This window comes from Hyaena hyaena, unplaced genomic scaffold (assembly GCF_003009895.1).
Source record: "Hyaena hyaena isolate Hyena2069 unplaced genomic scaffold, ASM300989v1 scaffold_292, whole genome shotgun sequence".
NCBI lineage: Eukaryota > Metazoa > Chordata > Mammalia > Carnivora > Hyaenidae > Hyaena > Hyaena hyaena.
Genome location: NW_024080924.1, coordinates 169,871 through 185,266, shown reverse-complemented (window position 1 = coordinate 185,266; position 15,396 = coordinate 169,871). Strand labels below are relative to the sequence as shown.

Here is a 15,396-nt window from a genome sequence, read left to right as displayed (position 1 = left end):
TGAACCACAAGATCATGACCTGAGCCAAAGTCAGGTGCTTAATCAACTGAGCCACCCAGGTGGCCCGAGCCCTGGGTTTCTATCTTAATGAAGAGGTCATAGAAATGTAGGATTCTCTTGTATTCTTCCTGAACATTAGGTTTAGCGTCACTGACTGAAGTCTGAGAAATACTAAACTCTATTTGTTTGTTCTTAGGAATCAATCAGTGATTTCTACTGGTATTATTCAGGGAAGGACATCATCGATGAGTCTGGACAGCACAATTTTTCCAAAGCTCTGGCAGTCACGAAACAGATTTTCAATTCCCTTACAGAATACATCCAGGTATGTGCTTCAGAATGCATGCCTGAAAACAACATTTTTAACACTCCCATGTTCTGTAACCCATACCGATTATTTGGGTGCGTATATGGACTGTGCATCCAGCCCTAGCACTGACAATATTTATCTACAGTTAGGAGCCAGTTGTGAAAGAGTACTCCAACAGCAGTACCCTCTATGAGAAGCTCTACTTTATGGTCCCTCTCTGAGACCTATTCATAGCGTTGTCATACCCTGCATTTATCTAGCTACATTTTCTTTTCCCTTCTGTACAGAAAATTTCTCATTCAATCTAAAATTTTTCATTTCTAGCCCAAGCGGCCCATCCTAGGTGTTCAGTAAGCATGGAGAATGGAATGGAGGAGTAATTGATAGAATGAAGGAATAAAGGTATAAGTGGGGTTTTCCTGAGTCTTGAGATTAATTTCTCAGAAATTCACTCCATAGGAAAGGTAAATGAGTGGCACATAAGCTCTGTCCAGTGGCAGGCAAGTCTAGAAGTGAATTTCAAGTTGAATATTTGGATCTTTCAGTGCTTTTTCCCTGTTTACAACAGCCTGTGATCACTGCCTACAGTGGTCTAACAACTGTGAAAATGGATAGAGGGTGTACTCAGGAATAATTTGTTCTGATATCAGTAGCCATATCACAGTCCTCTGGGATATACTGTAAAACCATCTCATAAGCCAACTGGGACACTCCAGTAATATTGCCCTAATAAACTAAATACAAAACTAAGACTAACAACTTGAAAAGTAAGACTTCAAGACAGAGATCAGCCCTTGTTTCACTCAAGGATTTTAAGAACATGGTGAGAGAAATGTAGAAGCAGGTGACTCATCTGAAGGGTCACAGAATGTGAAATACCTGTGAAGGGCATTGAACAGACTTGACAGGCATTTGATTTGCTATCTGTGGAACCCATCCTAATCTTCAGAATTTCCCTTGGAGCACTTAACCCAAAAGGAAAAAAAAAAAAAAAACTTATTTTTGGTGAAAGTAACTTTCTTACAACAACTGGTTTTGTTCCAGAAATAATCTGGGGGCTTCCATGGATCAGACACCAAATGTACACAAACAGTGATTTTTTTTTCAACAAGCTTAGATGGTTTAGGAAGGCAGGCAATATCTCTTGCTCTGCCCTCTCCCCTGGACATTCTGCCAAAGCTTTTCTAGAACTTGAGATGCTACATGTGTTCTTGTGGGAAATTTATTATCAAAGAGTGATTTGGAGATGAGTTAAAGGATAGAAACAGAATAAACTATAAGGAAGAGTTAAGAATGAGAAATGAAGGCAGAATATGACAGAAGAATCTAAGTGTATTTTAAAAAATGTAAAAAGTGACCTCTCTGAAGGGGTGGGGAACAAGGTACTGACCTAAGAAACTTTGGAAATGAATATAGACTGTAAGACCGAAGGCAAAAGGAACTGTACGTAAGCACTTTAGTTGCTAAAGTTTTTCCATGTTAATAATTCTGTACCCATTCTACATATATAATGGAAGTAAGCAAGTATTAAATGGCAGGAGCCAGGTTTCTCACTGTTGAATGGAAAGTTACAGATAAGCAAGGAGAAGAAGCTAGAGGACCCCAGTGGAAATGCAGTAGAGTTGGATACATCAGTTTGGTAAGCTTATGCTCAACTTAATATTAGCACAGAGATCAACATTTCTAGATAGATTGTATACACATATCTGCTGCTCTGTGAGCTGAGAGGGCCTTAAAGTAATGACATCGCAGTAGAAGCAAGCACAACTAGCTGGTTTCTAATGGTTTCTAGTACCATTCTCCAGTGAGAGGAACTGGGCTTCTTAGAGAAAGGGCTGGTCCAGGTACTGGGGCAAGAAATCTATTAAGATGAGCCTGGAGAATTCTGTAGAGCAAGGAAATTAAAAAAAAAATGGGGCTATGTCCAAGGGACACAGGAACCAATGGCAGGAGCTCCCAGTGGCCAAAACTGGAAAAATTTGAGTGACAAAATAAATAGAATGATATTGGATTATAGCCCAAAGCATAAAATGAAGATGCGGAGTCCATATTAATGTGAATAAATGATTAAATATACAAGAAAGAATAGACAAATCTCCCATGTAGAAGACTTCCAAGAAGAATTCCAGAGGTTTATTTTTGTAAGCGTTGATTCAATAATGTAAAAATAGAACAGTTATTAACAGAAAATGCAAACTGGAAATGAAGGCCTCCCTCTATGCTTGGCTTTCAGAAAAGTTAGAGGTGATAGTCCATCTAAAGTTTATGTTAGTGATATGAAAATCCTAAAGATAGTTGAACATAGGACTCTTATTCACATTTTTTTTTTTATTTGGTGGCCGTGTGATCATGCATTTTATGTATAGCCTTGACTGAAAACAGTAGGCCTTGCTCTTCAAACTGTGGAAGCCTGGAGTTCCTCAGAACCCCTCTTAGGCCAAGGAGTAGATGAGAGGTAGGTAGGAGGGCTTTTCTGTCCTGGATTTGCCAGAGCTGTTAACTCTTAAATAATGTTCCTCATTGTAGTATTTTATTTGAAGAATGCATTCTGAAGCTAAAACAAACTATCTGAAAACCACTGACTGCACTGTGAAATTCCTAGCAGTTTTTCATAGATAGAGGTTCCCATGATAGGGGGCAAAAAGTAATACCATGGGAAAATACAGACCCAAAAAATACATGCCTTTTGGAAGGCGCTGTCTGCTAATAGAAGCAGGTGTCCTATGCGCTTTCTAGGGCAAGTCTCAGAGCGGCTCATGATTCAGTGAAGTAAGGATGCCCTCCTTTCCATAGGGCCCTTGCACTGGGAACCAGCAGAGCCTGGCCCACAGCAGGCTGTGGGATGCAGTGGTCGGCTTCCTCCATGTATTTGCTAACATGCAGATGAAACTCTCTCAGGTACCGTGGCCCTTCCCCGCTGTGTCATTGGTGTGAAACGCTGAATCAGTCCCGACCCTTGGTGTTCCCCTGTGTGGATGTGGCTGCTTGATCAAGTGGCTGGAAAAGCCTTGCAGAGTAGATTTCTCTCTCTTAAAACCGAGGACTTCAATGGGAGACAGGAAGGAATGCCTCTGGGGGTGGCGGGGGGTCCCCAGACAGGTTTTGCATGGATGCAGCTTCCTTCCTTATGTCCCATCAACCTGTCCTTTTCATAACTGCCTCAACACTTGCTTTTTATGATGCGAATTCTTTCTGCTTCCTCGTCACTGTTTTGTCAATTTATGACAATCTATCAGCCCTGTCTGGGTCTGTCAAATGTCTGCATGTCTCTGTAATTCATATATCCCTTCTCTCTTACCTTGGCTTCCCCTTCTTCCCCGTCTCTGCCTTTCCTTCTCACTCCCCATCTCTCTGGCAAGATGAATCAGAATCGCTCAGAGCATTTATTATGAACAAATAAATGTAGTGTATGTAGTTGTCGATCATCTCTCTCCATGGCAACCCATGAGGGAGAACTTCAGGATGTGTTTCAGGCTGATTAGAGTAACATTCACAGCATTAATTTAAGTAATGTGTATCTAAAATTTTCAAGGCTGTCACATCTGCCTCCTCTCTTCTGGAATGTGCTGTTTAACCCTTTCATTTTTCCCCTTTTGACTCTGGCCTTATGAGAGGAGAGAGTTCCTGGGAGTGCTGCTGATTCGGCGGTAATACGTCCACTCCCATGTCAGCCCAGCCGGGGCAGTGCAGTGTAGAGGCTCTTGAGACAGGAGCCCAGCCCTCCTACCTCCTCACTGGTGACTTTCAGGAAGTCACTCCCCCTTCCTGGTTTTTGGTTCCATCATGTATGAAATATTGGGAATTGCAACAGATGATGTGAGGTCTTTTCCAGCTCTTAATATTCCGCACTTCTGTGATATTCTGTGTATAGCGACGACCCACACCAAAGAGGGGGCAATCCTTCTGACTGAAAGACTAGACAAAGAACTATGTATTTGTGAGAGAGAGAGAGAGAGGGAGTCTGTACAAGAAGTGTGGCCCAGAATGCATTTTTAAATCTCACCCCGTGATTGCCCACCTCCTGTCTTCCAAGGATTATTTTCCTTCTGTGACATAGAGTTGAAGACAGAGCTACCTTGGCAATGCCCCGTCTGCAGTGCTGAAGTGAAAACCAAACAGACGAGTATCAAAACCATCCAGAGGAATAGCCGCAATTATATAACCTTTTAAGGGACCAGTGGCAGCCAGATCACCACCAACTAGAATCAGGAGACCCTAAATTAACCCAGAAAGAAAGGAGAACCCAGTTGGTGTTTATAACCTCGATACCTTAATTGGATTGCAATAGTATTCCCCCAAAAGCTCACCTGATCATTCTCCAGTATAAAGAACAACATGAACTAGTAGAGATACCTAATGCCTCTTTGGTGGATTGGGTTGTTCCGTTGTTTTGGACAACGAGTGGTGTCTCTGCCACATTGTACTAATAAAAGGGAAACTAAAAGAGCTCTACTGGATGAGTCCTGCTGCAGTGAGCCTCCCCATTGCTCCAAACAGTGGATGATAAGACGTCCGCATTCACAATGGACACGACCTTCATCTAGGCTTTCCAGAGCAGGCTCTTCTTGCTCACTGCCCTATACTTTGCTGAGGGATCAGATAGCTCAGGGGTATCTCCTGTTTCTGTTCTAGGATTCCAGTCAGATCGAGCTGCTGAAGGAACTCTTGGATCTCCTTCAGGACATGGTGGTGATGCTTCTGTCCCTCCTGGAAGGTTGGGCTGTTTGGTATAACTAGGCATTCACACAACTGTAATTGGTCTGAGCACTAACCATACTAATCACGCAGATGATCCTTCTGGCAGGTCGCTGATGCCATATGACATTGGTTAGAAAGCCAAATTTTCAGAAACAAACAAACAAAAAAAATGAGTGAGGGGCACATGGCCTGATGGACAGAGCCTGAAACCGACTCATTTTATATCAATAGGAAAGCCAGAATGAACTGGGGAAAACCTCTAAGCTTTGCTCTTCCCTATCCTCTCCCTCTCCCCATTGCTTTTCAGTACATCTGGCTGCCAGTGTGTATGCCAGCCATCTAGTTGGGCACCCTCCTAGGTCTAAGGGGATAAGAGGGGCACCACTTATCCCTATGTGTCCCCAATAATCTGATAATGAAACCACTTCCCAGGCCCCAGACCAGATAAAAGGCACTGGCGTGGCCATCTCCTTCTTCCCTTTGTTTCTTTCCCCCTTGGCTCCTAGTGGTGTAGTCTTTATGGCTTGCTGCTCCGTTCTACCCATTTCTAAACCATCACGGTCAGAAAAGAGCCGACTGATTGGGCATACAACTCTTCTAAAAGTAGCTACCTGACCAGTTACATGATGACTTGGATTTATTTATATATTTGTATGTCTTTTTGAACCTGCCTCACAGGGAATGTGGTAAATGGAACTATTGGCAAGCAGATGGTTGACACACTGGTAGAGTCATCTACCAATGTAGAAATGATCTTGAAATTCTTTGACATGTTCTTGAAACTCAAAGACCTAACCAGCTCAGACACCTTCAAAGAATATGACCCAGATGGTAAAGGGATTATCTCCAAAAAAGAATTCCAGAAGGCCATGGAGGGGCAAAAACAGTACACACAGTCAGAGATTGACTTTCTCCTTTCATGTGCAGAAGCTGATGAGAATGATATGTTTAATTACATTGATTTTGTAGACCGGTTTCATGAGCCGGCCAAGGACATAGGGTTTAATGTGGCAGTGCTACTGACAAATCTCTCCGAACACATGCCAAATGATTCTCGCCTTAAGTGTCTTTTGGACCCAGCAGAAAGTGTACTAAATTACTTCGAACCCTACCTAGGACGGATTGAGATCATGGGTGGGGCCAAGAAAATTGAGCGTGTTTATTTTGAGATCAGTGAATCCAGTCGAACCCAGTGGGAGAAGCCCCAAGTGAAGGAATCTAAGCGGCAGTTCATCTTTGATGTGGTCAATGAAGGTGGAGAGCAAGAAAAGATGGAACTGTTTGTGAACTTCTGTGAGGATACCATCTTTGAAATGCAGTTAGCATCTCAGATCTCTGAATCTGACTCCACTGACAGGCCGGAAGAGGAGGAAGAGGAAGACGAAGATTCTTCTTACATGTTAGAAATTGAGGGCGAAGAGGAAGATGACAAGTCTTTTGAGTCTGCCTCTGCATTCGCCATGGCCTGTGCCTCAGTGAAGAGAAATGTAGCCAACTTTCTGAAGAAGGCAACGCTGAAGAACCTGAGGAAGCAGTACAGGAAGGTGAAAAAGATGACTGTGAAGGAGCTGGTGAAGGTGTTCTTCTCTTTCTTCTGGATGTTGTTTGTGGGGCTATTCCAGTTGTTCTTCACCATATTGGGAGGAATCTTTCAGATCCTCTGGAACACGGTGTTTGGAGGGGGCCTAGTGGAAGGGGCAAAGAACATCAGAGTGACCAAGATCCTGGGTGACATGCCTGACCCTACCCAGTTTGGTATCCATGACGATGCTATGGATGCTGAGCGGGCAGAGGTGACTGAGCCAGGTATTACACCGGAACTCATCCACTTCGTCAGGGGTGAGAGAGGAGATGCAGATGGTATGTCAGATCTCTTTGGATTCCGCTCAAAGAAAGAAGGTGGCTTAAAGCACGGGCCTGACGTGGGTTTGGGTGACCTTTCTGAGATTATTGGCAAGGATGAACCACCTACACTAGAGAGTACTGTACGGAAGAAAAGGAAAGCACAGGTAAGCATAAGTTGTTTCTTTCCTCTTTCTTTATGCCCAGAAATAGACTTGCTATCAGTTCTGACACCAATTCCCCAGGAAGACATTGTATAGATACCAGCTCTGCTATATCCTGATCTTTCAGTTTCCATGTGTGGGAAAAGCAAGACTCCGATGGTTGTCTCAGGGTCTAGCTGCTGAGTTCAGTTTACACTATAGAGTTCAAACCTGATGGGCTTCCGCATCTTTATTAGAAGGCTAGTTCTCATGGCGTACGGGTTCATTCAGTGAATTGAAAGCAAAGAAAATGAGTATAGGTTTCCTTCACTACCCAAATTAGAGTGTTCCTATAAAACCTTTCATAAGCTGAAATGGCATAAAGCAAAGAAAGGTTTATCATTTCATAAAAGCAAAAATCCTTTCTGGGTTTCTTTCACTTAGCATCAACAGGTACTGATGGAGGTCTTTCATAAAAGTGAAGTATAAAGCAAATTTTCAGACAGTGGGAGAAACCTATAAAGCATAAGGAGAGACCTTTCTTGTGAGACAATACTTCTGCAGTGTCCAAAAGGTCCAGATGATATCATATGATTTAGCACAGCACCATGCTTTTAACATTTTTATTCTTGAGATGCACCCACTATCCAATTTGGACTTTGAGTCACTTGACTAAACTAAGAGAATAACAGTAATTCAGAGCCCTCTTGGTCATGGAAGTTTCTGGGCATTCCCCTCCACTGCAGCATCCAACTCACAGCACCATTCTGGCTTTAAAAAGAATGTGGAGAAAAGTATGAACACATCAGAGCCCAAAGACACCATTTATTCATTCATTTCACTAGTATCTATTAAACAGTTAATGTGTGCTTCTCACTGTTTTGGACTCTGAGAATACAGTGGTGAATGAGAAGTACATTATCCCTGTAATTTAGTGGGGGGGAAAAAGACATTGTGGAAGTCAGTACAAGAATGAAAAATGTTAGGAAGAAGGAATGCCAGGTAAAGAAAATGTATAGGAGAAAACTCTTACCTAATTTTGGAGAGTCGGGGTTAGGCGTTAATTAATTAATATTAATAAACATTAATATTAACATTATTTACCTTGGTTTGCTCCTTGATGTAGCCCCAGGTCCCAAACAGAGTTTGATACATAATAGAGACTCATTCATGGCTTATTGCATGCCAGGTTGTATTCTTAGTATATGGGTATCCATTGGTTAATAAGAGAAACATTTTTTCTTTAAAACGGCTTAACTTCTAGTGGAAGAAGACAATGAATCAATAATATAATTATTATTTGTGACACATGCTGAAAGATAGGAACAAAGCCATGTGTTATAAAGTGAATGTGGGCCCTGGTATGAATAGGATGGCCAAGGAGACTTCTGAAACGATGTCACCTGAACCAAGTCCTGAAGGATGACAGGCACAGGAGAGACCAGGGTAGTCATACTTTAAGCAGAGGATGTGGCTTGCACAAAGGCCCTGGTGCAGGGAAGGATTTGGAATATGCCAGGGAAGAAAATGAGGTCCATGTGCTTGAGTGTAGGAAGTAACAAGTCAAATCGTACAAGCCAAGGATGGAGATAAAGGCCATGATCACATGGGCCTTGTAGGCCTCAGTGAGGAGCTTCAATTTTATTCCAAGTGCAGTGGTCACCAGTCAGAGGGAGTGGGGTGGTGGTTAAGAGGACTGAAAACAAGTGGTGGTTTCCTGACTGAAACCTGACAACAGGTGGTTTTCCTGACTGAAAACAAGTCAGGAATTCTGTCTGGTGGAAGTGGCTTCTGGACTGGACCTGGTGTGATCTGCGTCCATCTCTCCCTGACCACGTGGGGCAGGAGGACCAGCGCCATGGGCTCCTAGCACAGGTTTTCTCTCTGAGTTGAATGATAACGGGACAACTGAGTTGTTACGTTTGAAATCTTTGTGATGGCATTTCTCCAGAGTAGCTTGGTATATAACAGGACACTTCCATCCCATGATCCTGAGGAAAGGAGAGGCATTCTGGAGAGAGAAAGCCATGAGGACTTGTGACCAAGGAGATGAAAGTGTGCAATGCCACATATGGCTCATTACCGTGATCTCTTTAATTTGAGGAAAACAGAACTGATTGTTGTTTTTGTCTAGGCAGCAGAGATGAAAGCTGTACATGAAGCAGAAGGAAGAGGGGAGCCTGAGAAGACAGAGTAAGTTCTCAGTGGCTTCATCAACTTGCAGCGCCCCAGCACATAGTGCTTGTAGCATCTGCTGTTCTGTTGCAATGGTAGATAGAAAACTTAATTTCTCTTAATGCAAGAAGCAGATATTGTAAAAGCCCTGGACACACTTCTTTTTACCCCAGCTCTACAATAAACACATTCTATTGGTCTTGTTAACTTTGTCATTGCACTAGTAGATCAGAATTTCACCATCAGGCCAAACAAATTATCGAATACCCACACTTAGCAACTTAGTATAATGGCAGTGGTGGTGATACTTAACATACTGAATACATATTACACGCCAGAGTCTGTGCTAAGGTCTCCCATATAGTATCTCACTTAATTCTTACCACAAGCTTAGAAGACAGGTACTGCTACTAATTCCAGCAGTCTTAGAAAATAAAGGACTCAGGGCACCTGGGTAGCTCAGTCAGTTAAGCATCCGATATCAGCTCAGGTCATGATCTTGCAGTCCATGAGTTCAAGCCCTGCATCAGGCTCTGTGCTGACAGCTCAAAGCCTGGAGCCTGCTTTGGATTCTGTGACTCCCTCTGTCTCTGCCCCTCCTCCCCTCATGCTCTGTCTCTCTCTCTCAAAAATAAACAAATGTTAAAAAAAAAAAAAAAAAAAAACTTTAAAAAAAAGAAAGACAACTTTTCTGAAGAGAAAAAAATTAGCTGAATTTAAGAAGACAACTACGAACATATTTACAACTGACACATGCCTGTGATTGTGGCTCTTCAGAGAGGGCACCACTCATTAAATGCAGAGTTGATATCTGGGCACTGTGGGATGATATAGACTTGAGGTTCCCACCCTCAAGGAGTAATTACAAGATTTCTCTTTAATGCCGTCTCCCTCTCTGGGCCAGGCCTCCTGCTGCCTTCCGTCCTGAGTGGGCTTCTCATTCCTACAGCATGGAAGATGGGGAGAAGGAAGGTATGGCCAAAGAGGAAGACCAAGCCGATGCCCTGTGGGCAGAAGCGACAAAGAAGAGGAAGCGGCGACGGGGCCAGAAAGTCGAGAAGCCCGAAGCCTTCATGGCTAATTTCTTCAAAGGGCTGGAAATCTATCAGACCAAGTTACTGGTAAGCACCCTAGCCTGGCCCCACTCCCAATGTGGACCTCAGACGAGTGGCTGCTGATTCTGTTTCACTATTTGGTTAGTTATGCTTCCCTGTCTTTCTCATTCCTCGTCCTCTCCTCTTACTCATCAGTCTGCTCCTTTTGTGTTGGAGGAGAAGGGAGAGAGGGTAACCTGGGCCCAGTCCTCCAGCCCTGGATGCCCTGTGTTCTCTGCAAGTGAGCACTCACAGCCTGTGTGTTACGTGCCCACTTAGCCTATCAGAGTCCAGAGCTCAGAAATAGCCGGATCGTTTGGGACGCAGAAAGAATACTCTTATGTTACAGTCTCCTGTTACTCCCCAGAAGCTTTGTTAGTCCATATGCAGTCAGCCCTCAGCATAGCTTGTGAGGCCCTTTCTCTGACAAACTGCCCACTGAGGTACAGCTGCTGATGGTCAGAACAACACCTCCCCCCAACCCCATTGGTGAGAGCCCCCTTCAAAGGGAGACTGAGAGCTTTTCCCAAGCTGCTGCCTTTCCAGTCGTCAAGTGCTGATTTTTCTAGGGAAGATGGCAATGGGAATGCCTTCGCTATGAACTTCATCCTGCTCTTCTACAGAATGATACTGGATTCAAGGGTTATTTGCTAAATATACTATATACTTGACAGGGAGAGGCAAAGGCTCTGTGATTTGCAAGGGGACGAAGGTCACAGACTGGCCACATCCAGGGTGGGAGCTACAGGGCTCTTCTCTGGGCCTAGAATACTCATCATTTCTAAATAGACTAGTGTGCATGGAGCACACGTGCGCACTGGCTCACACATACACACCACATACGCACACACCCTAACAGCAGCATTTCAGTCCTCTGCTAGTGACATGTTTAGATTTTTTATTCCCCAAGGGGTAAACCAGAGCAGGGATCCTTTGAGCATTATTCGTGAGTCATTTTTTTTAATCATTGTCTCTGGCTCCTCCCCAAATAAGTCATAAGAAGTCTAGCATTGTCTTAGAAGAGTGCTTACCAAGGAGTAGGGCCAGTCCTGTGTAAATTTCTAACCAGAAAGGGTCTCCTGTTGGAAGGAAGGAAGGAAGGTCTCTTTCCCTTCCAGAACTCTTATACTTCTGCCTGTCCTTTCCTTTTCAGCATTACCTAGCCAGGAATTTCTACAACCTGAGGTTCCTCGCTCTGTTCGTAGCCTTCGCTATCAACTTCATCCTGCTCTTCTACAAGGTGATACTGCATTCAGGGGTTATTTGCTAAATATACAATGTACTTTTAAAAAAATCAGAATAGGACTTATGCCCTTAATTAGAGCAGAAATTCTAATATCTAGGGGAAATCTCTAAGTCATTGGCTTCTGAAAAGGACATGGTGTTTAGCATTTGGAAGAATGGAGACACTGGCTGCAAGGAAGGACAGTTAGGGCACTGTTTCCATAGTTCAGGCTTGTTCTGGGCATTACTTAATAAATTGTCCAAATATTTGTTGGGTACCTACTATATTCTACACCCTATATTAGGCACTATAATGCATTTTAAAATGAATAGTAAATATAGTTTTTTCCCTTAAAGGATAAGGTAAAAGAAAGCCATTATAGTTGGTCCATATGTTAGAACTATTATGAAGGAAGAATTAGCAGTAGTTGATTTGGGGATATGGGAAAAGAGACTAATCAGGATAAATAAAGATTTCGAACATTGCTAAGTGGGTCTTGTAGACCATAGGCACATAATAAGTGTTAATGGAAGGAACAAATGAATGATAGGTCCTGGATTCTTGGCATAGCCTTTAACTGGCTATTCTAATTTTTACCTCTCTCCCTCCCTATCTAAAACCACCAATCAATTTTTTATAAAACTTGCTTTTTAAAATATTTTTAATGTTTTATTTATTTCTGAGAGAGAGAGACCGTGAGTAGGGGAGGGTCAGAGAGAGAGAGAGAGAGGTACATAATCTGAAACAGTCTTCAGGCTCTGAGCTAGGTGGCAGCACAGAGCCAAACGCGGGGCTCGAACCCACAAACTGTGAGATCATGGCCTAAGCCGAAGTCAGATGCTCAACCTACTGAGCCACCCAGGTGCCCCAAAACTTGCTTTTATCTACATCAACCTGCCACTAGATTGAACTAATAATGGCTTTCCTTTGTCTGTGGTTGAGCACTTTGCCTGTAGAGGAGAAATGGAAGTCTGTAGAGAAGTGTGTAGCAAAGGTTGGCTTTAAACATACTGAAGTTGAAGTGACTGCAGACAGTCATCCAGGTGAAGATAGCCAGCAGGCAATGGAAATGCAAGTGGAAAGCCTCACAGGTGTACATTAGGGAACCATCTGTGTAAGAATGGCAGTTGAAGGCATAAATGTCAAAACCATCTACAACAGAATGGAAAATGTTGAACATGTGTGAGCAAACATGCATGCACTTGTGTGTGTGCATGTTTGTGTCTTCACCTCCTCCCAGGCCGTGGCATTTCAGAAATTACTTCATAGGGATTATAGCATATGTAGTAAAGCTTTCCTGTTCTTTTTTAAAGTAGGTTCCACATTGGGCATGGAGCCTAATGCGGGGCTTGAACTCACAACCCTGAGCTCAAGACCTGAGATCAAGAGTTGGGCATTTAACCTACTGAGCCACCCAGACACCTCAGCTTTCATAATTTTTAAATTTTTTGTGTTTCAAGAGATAGAATTGTCTCTCAAAATTTTTCTTTGTAGTTATTAGAGACATCGAGATTCCTAGGAATAAGTTACCTAAAAAGAACCTCATTCACTCAGCAGATACTGCTCCGTTAGTACTACGGGTATAGCATATGCTAGCAATCTACAAAATGGGGGGAGAACCCAATAGCAGACGTGCTTTCTGATGTTTGTAAGAAAGTGTGTGTCTTGGGCCAGGTCACTGAAGAACCTTTAGAAGAAGAGACAGAGGATGTTGCAAACCTGTGGAATTCCTTTAATGATGAGGAAGAGGAAGAAGCGATGGTGTTCTTTGTCCTACAGGAAAGCACTGGGTATATGGCGCCAGCACTGCGGGCCTTGGCCGTCATCCACACCATCATCTCATTAGTCTGTGTGGTGGGCTATTACTGCCTGAAGGTGAGTTGCCGGCCATTCTGACCCTAATCTGACTCCTTGGGGAAAATATATCATTGTGAACCCAGCGAGCCCTTTATTCTCCAGGACTTTGCTCATAGCCTGAGGTTCAGGGAGCAGTGGCAGTGCCATCACTGGGGAGCTGGTTAGAACTGCAGAATCTTGCCCCACCCCTGGCCTTTTAGGTCAGAATCTACAACTCAACATGCTCCACCCCTGGGTGATCTGTATTCTTACCCTACTGTGAGAAGCCTTACTCTGAGAGTCCCTTTTCAGATACTTCCTGTTGAATTTCAGAGGATTAGAATCATCACGCTAAGTCACACATGGAGCTGGTAATGAGAACTGCTTCTGATCTTTGAACTTAGGTTGGAATTTTTATTAAATGCTTTTCACCTTTCAAAATTTATTGGGTTTTAACTACTTTAGATGTCAGATGTGAACTTACTGATAAACTGAGCTATCTAGTGCTGTGTAACAAATTGTCCCGTGAACTTAGTCATTTAAAATAACAGTCATTTTTTCTCTCTGATTCTATGGCTTGACTGGGCACATCTGAGCAATCCCTCTGCTCTGTGTGAAGGCAGCCATGTCAGCAACCATCTGTCAGCTCAGCTGGGCTGGACTGTCCATGATGGCACACTCTCATACCTGGAATGTTGGCCAGGGAAGAGCTGGAAGGCTGGGCTCAGCTGGGCTAGCTGAACCTCTCTTTGCATGTAGACTCAGAGCATTCCCCCTTCCATGTTGCCTCTCCATATGCTCTTTCCAGCAAAGTAGCTGGACTTCTTGCATATGACAGCTTGGGGGTGGCGGGGGTGGGGGGGGGGATGTCCAAAGGAAAAAAAAAGCACAGTAATGGAAGCTGCCAGCCTTTCTTAAAGCTTAGGCCTAGAACTTGCACAGTATCACTTTACTGCCTTCTGGCGGTTACAGCAAGTCACAGGGTCAGCCCAGATTCATTGTTGGACAGGAGACGAATGGGAACCACACAAGGGCATGAATACCACGATACATAGTTCATGGGGGCCATCTTCAGACACTACTATAGTTATATGAATCTTCATATATTTATGTGAATCATTATATTTTTGGTTTTCTAAGTCTGGTTCTGTTTCTACTCTACCCCATCCTTTTTCTCATTACATTTTTTTTTTCTTAAGTAGGAAGTCTCCGTGGCCATACACTAAGCCATCTTCTCCATGGGAAGAGGCTGAAACATAGATTCCTATCTTTGTGGCCCTCCCTTCCCCCCGTGAACTGTAGTATCATGAGGGAAGTCGAGCTACCCTGCTGGGGAGCCCACTTGCTCTAACGCAGACTAAGGACTCATTTGTAATGATGAGAGCACAGATTCTGAGCTATGCTGCCTGCGTGGGACTCACAGTTCTGCCACTTAACCTCACCATTCCTGTTTCCTCATCACAAATGAGTGTTAATAACACCAACCCGTGAATGTAGCTGGGAGTATTAAATGAATTAAAAGGTATAGAGGGACTCAGAACACAAACATAATAACCACTAGAGCGTGTTCGTGGTTACCTTAGTTGACCATGCTAGAGCTCAGCTTGTTGGATTCAGTGCAGATACACCAGTGACGTAGAGGAAACAAAAAAGAAACACTATCTAGGGAATAAAGATGTGGAAGTCCTACTTACAAGGATATACAAATCTTTAGAAGATTGAAGGGAGGAATGTCAGGGGTGAGTACTGCTCTAAACGTGGTGGGATTATGATTGTGATTATGATTGTTATTATTATTCAGAGCCATTTCAAAATATAGCAGGTATTAGTCAGCATACCTTTATCTTTGCTTTCCCTCCCACATTATCCATTAACTAGCAATGATCATTGATTCCTCACAGGGTGCAATGCCTATTATTAGCCTTTGCCACCTTCCTGTCTTTAGTCTTTTCTGTCCTTGGTGTTGTTTTGTCATTTTAAAAAATAAAAAGGGCAAGAAGTAAGTCTTTACAAATCATTATCTAAATTTTCTTTTTTTCTCTTGGAAATAAAGGAATAGCGTGGGGCATACAT

At 43.2% G+C, this 15,396-nt stretch overlaps 1 protein-coding gene across 1 annotated transcript in view; it reads left to right on the top strand.

The window, feature by feature from the left end:
* The window catches only part of RYR3 (ryanodine receptor 3), a 364,667-nt gene that overhangs the window by 331,028 nt on the left and 18,243 nt on the right, over positions 1-15,396 (top strand). The window contains exons 86-93 of the mRNA XM_039247258.1: positions 197-325; positions 3,104-3,208; positions 4,943-5,024; positions 5,687-7,017; positions 9,128-9,186; positions 10,118-10,289; positions 11,416-11,502; positions 13,162-13,362. Coding sequence (XP_039103189.1) covers positions 197-325; positions 3,104-3,208; positions 4,943-5,024; positions 5,687-7,017; positions 9,128-9,186; positions 10,118-10,289; positions 11,416-11,502; positions 13,162-13,362 — 2,166 coding nt within the window. The remainder of the gene's footprint in view (positions 1-196; positions 326-3,103; positions 3,209-4,942; positions 5,025-5,686; positions 7,018-9,127; positions 9,187-10,117; positions 10,290-11,415; positions 11,503-13,161; positions 13,363-15,396) is intronic.